Consider the following 2,527-nt stretch of genomic DNA (forward strand, 5'->3'; position numbering starts at 1 on the left):
TCCATCCATCCATCCATCCATCCATCCATCCATCCATCCATCCATCCATCCATCCATCCATCCATCCATCCATCCATCCATCCATCCATCCATCCCTCCCTTCCTCCCTCCCCCCCAGGTGTCACTGAAGCCCTGCAGCAGCTCTGACTGAACCCCTCTGAGTCTCAGGTTGTTTTTCCTGCAGGAAACACTACAGGGAGTACCTGGTGAGCCTGATAAACGACCACTCTCTGGACCCGGCGGTTCTCTACGAGCCCCAGGAGCTGGTAGTGGCCTGCCAGAGATACCTGGGCGACCTCAAGAAAGGAGACGGGGAGGACGACAACGCGTTCAGCGTCCGCCTGCTGAAGGTTCGGCCCAGACAGGATTAAACTCACCTGCTCTAATAAACCCGGAGACGCTGCTAATCCAACTGTTCTGTTTCCGCTTTGCAGAAACTGATGGAGGTTCCTCTTGGAGAAAAAGTTCCTCGAAGCAAATAAACTGAAGAAATCCCTGCCTGCAAAAAACTCTTACCAAGTATCTTTACCTGGTTTCTAGGGCAGAGAACGTCAACATGTGGGAGCCTGTTTTCAGTCAGACGTTGATATGGATGAAAGAGTTCTAGATATACTGGCAGATAAATTCACCTGTAACAAAATATTTTCCTATAACTTATATAGAACCAGAACTTTTCACAGTATTAAGGAATTATTCACTTAAAACAAGCTCCTGCATTTTGCTGATTAATCAGTTTTGTTTTATTCCAAGATATTTGCTCTAGAAACTAGAATAAAAATATTTGGTGGGATTTTGGATTTTTGCAGTGTTGACATCTGGTTGATTCTTCCATAGAAATCATATATTTATAACCATATATTTCTTGTTGTTTTTTTTGGTGAAGCACAATCTATCTTAAAATTTCCTGCACATTTTCTCTTGCTTTGTGCATTTTAATTGGATTTACTTAAAAAGTTTAATCTGAAGTTATTCACTGTGTATGTTGTTGTGCAGGAATCTGACAGTTTTATTTCTTAAACTTGAACGAAGCTGGATGAGGGGAAACAAATGAAAACATTATGTTATTTTGATTAGATTTTGGTGCGGATGTTAAATTTTTCTTCTTGTTTGGTGTTCACATGATGACATCACATCTAAAACCAGATCAATAAATGGTTCAAAAGGGAAAAATTGAGGAAATTCTCATTTTTATTTACCGCTTCTTTCTTTGTTATTGGAAGTGTGAGGAAAAATGAAACGTGTCATTTTTTGCAGGCCTTGGTAAAGACGAATTTAACTGAATAAAGCCGTACAGTAACTGAGGCGTAACGCTGTGCAGCCAGACGCATTACAGTCATTAGTAAACAGACTCTCCACCCCCTGCATTTCTGCCAGATGATGCAGCAGTTCTGGAGAAAAGCTGTGCATATTGCAAACAGCTGGGCGTTCTCCATTAAAGGAAGAGACCAAAACGACCCACAACACAAATATTACAGCACCCATGAGTTGTATTTGACAAAACAATTTCGGATTAGTCTCCGAAATCATTTTAAAATATTAGCTTTTATGCTTGAAGTCATTGTCTTTGTGTGTTAGCAAAGGTTACCTTAACTAAACAACTCACTTTGCCGTTTCTATCCACGGAAACTGAATCCTGGATTAAGTCTAATCCCTCCGATTGGGACATGTGAAGAAAAGCAGAGAGATCTGAGTCCTGTGTGCTGCCAACGCCCATCACAGAGGACCAGGATCCAAAAAGCCTAAGTCAATAAACCCTTAAAAATGAATAAAACCCCATCTGTTGCTTCCTTAACAGGTTTTCTAAAAACTTAAGCAGATGATACTCAAAGTTACTTAAGAAAAACATTGACACTAGTGGCAAACCAACAGTCAAGACGATGTATTTTAACTAACAACTGATCAAATTCAGAGGTGTTAGGTACAGAAACCAACAAACTAACCAAGATCAAGTATAAAAATGAGATCAAAAGAGATCCAGCATGTATAAGAGAAAATGTTGACTTTAGAACCATTATCTGTATTTACTAACTTTAAAGCCTCAGAAACATGCTCTGTATTCATGCTGGTTATATAAGAACATTAAATAGTTTATCCAACTCAACTATAAAATACATCATTTACACACAAACTGATGTTTTCAAGCATCTATTACTGCTTATTATGATTATTTTTCATTTTTAGAATTAGAGAATTACAGCAGGCTAATAAAATAAACCTTTTTAACACTGAAATGTTTAGATTTTATGACAAGTCTTATTGGGGGCATATTTGAATTTACTGAACATGTAAATATTCATGTCAAATAAAAACAGCAGGATATACTACTCATAAATCATTGTATTAGCTAATAAAAAGTCTCAGGAATGTAGAATAAAGTGTTGCAGTGTGGATAATTAGATGTAATTATTTAGTCTTAACTTGAACTAAAGCACGAATATACATTAAAACAAGCTGCAGTTTCTTTTAGGATAAAAAAACATCGGGTTGTTTTTGTTATGTAAGCTGCAGACTGAGCGGTGTTTTCTGT

The 2,527-nt window shown here is 37.8% G+C and overlaps 1 protein-coding gene across 1 annotated transcript in view; it reads left to right on the top strand.

The window, feature by feature from the left end:
* The window catches only part of rnf31 (ring finger protein 31), a 17,423-nt gene extending 16,253 nt beyond the window's left edge, over positions 1-1,170 (top strand). Inside the window, exons 23-24 of the mRNA XM_008396424.2 lie at positions 185-350; positions 435-1,170. Coding sequence (XP_008394646.1) covers positions 185-350; positions 435-482 — 214 coding nt within the window. The 3' untranslated portion in view covers positions 483-1,170. The remainder of the gene's footprint in view (positions 1-184; positions 351-434) is intronic.
* Positions 1,171-2,527: the final 1,357 nt, after the last annotated feature.

The sequence above is a fragment of the Poecilia reticulata genome, linkage group LG20, assembly GCF_000633615.1.
Source record: "Poecilia reticulata strain Guanapo linkage group LG20, Guppy_female_1.0+MT, whole genome shotgun sequence".
Lineage (NCBI taxonomy): Eukaryota > Metazoa > Chordata > Actinopteri > Cyprinodontiformes > Poeciliidae > Poecilia > Poecilia reticulata.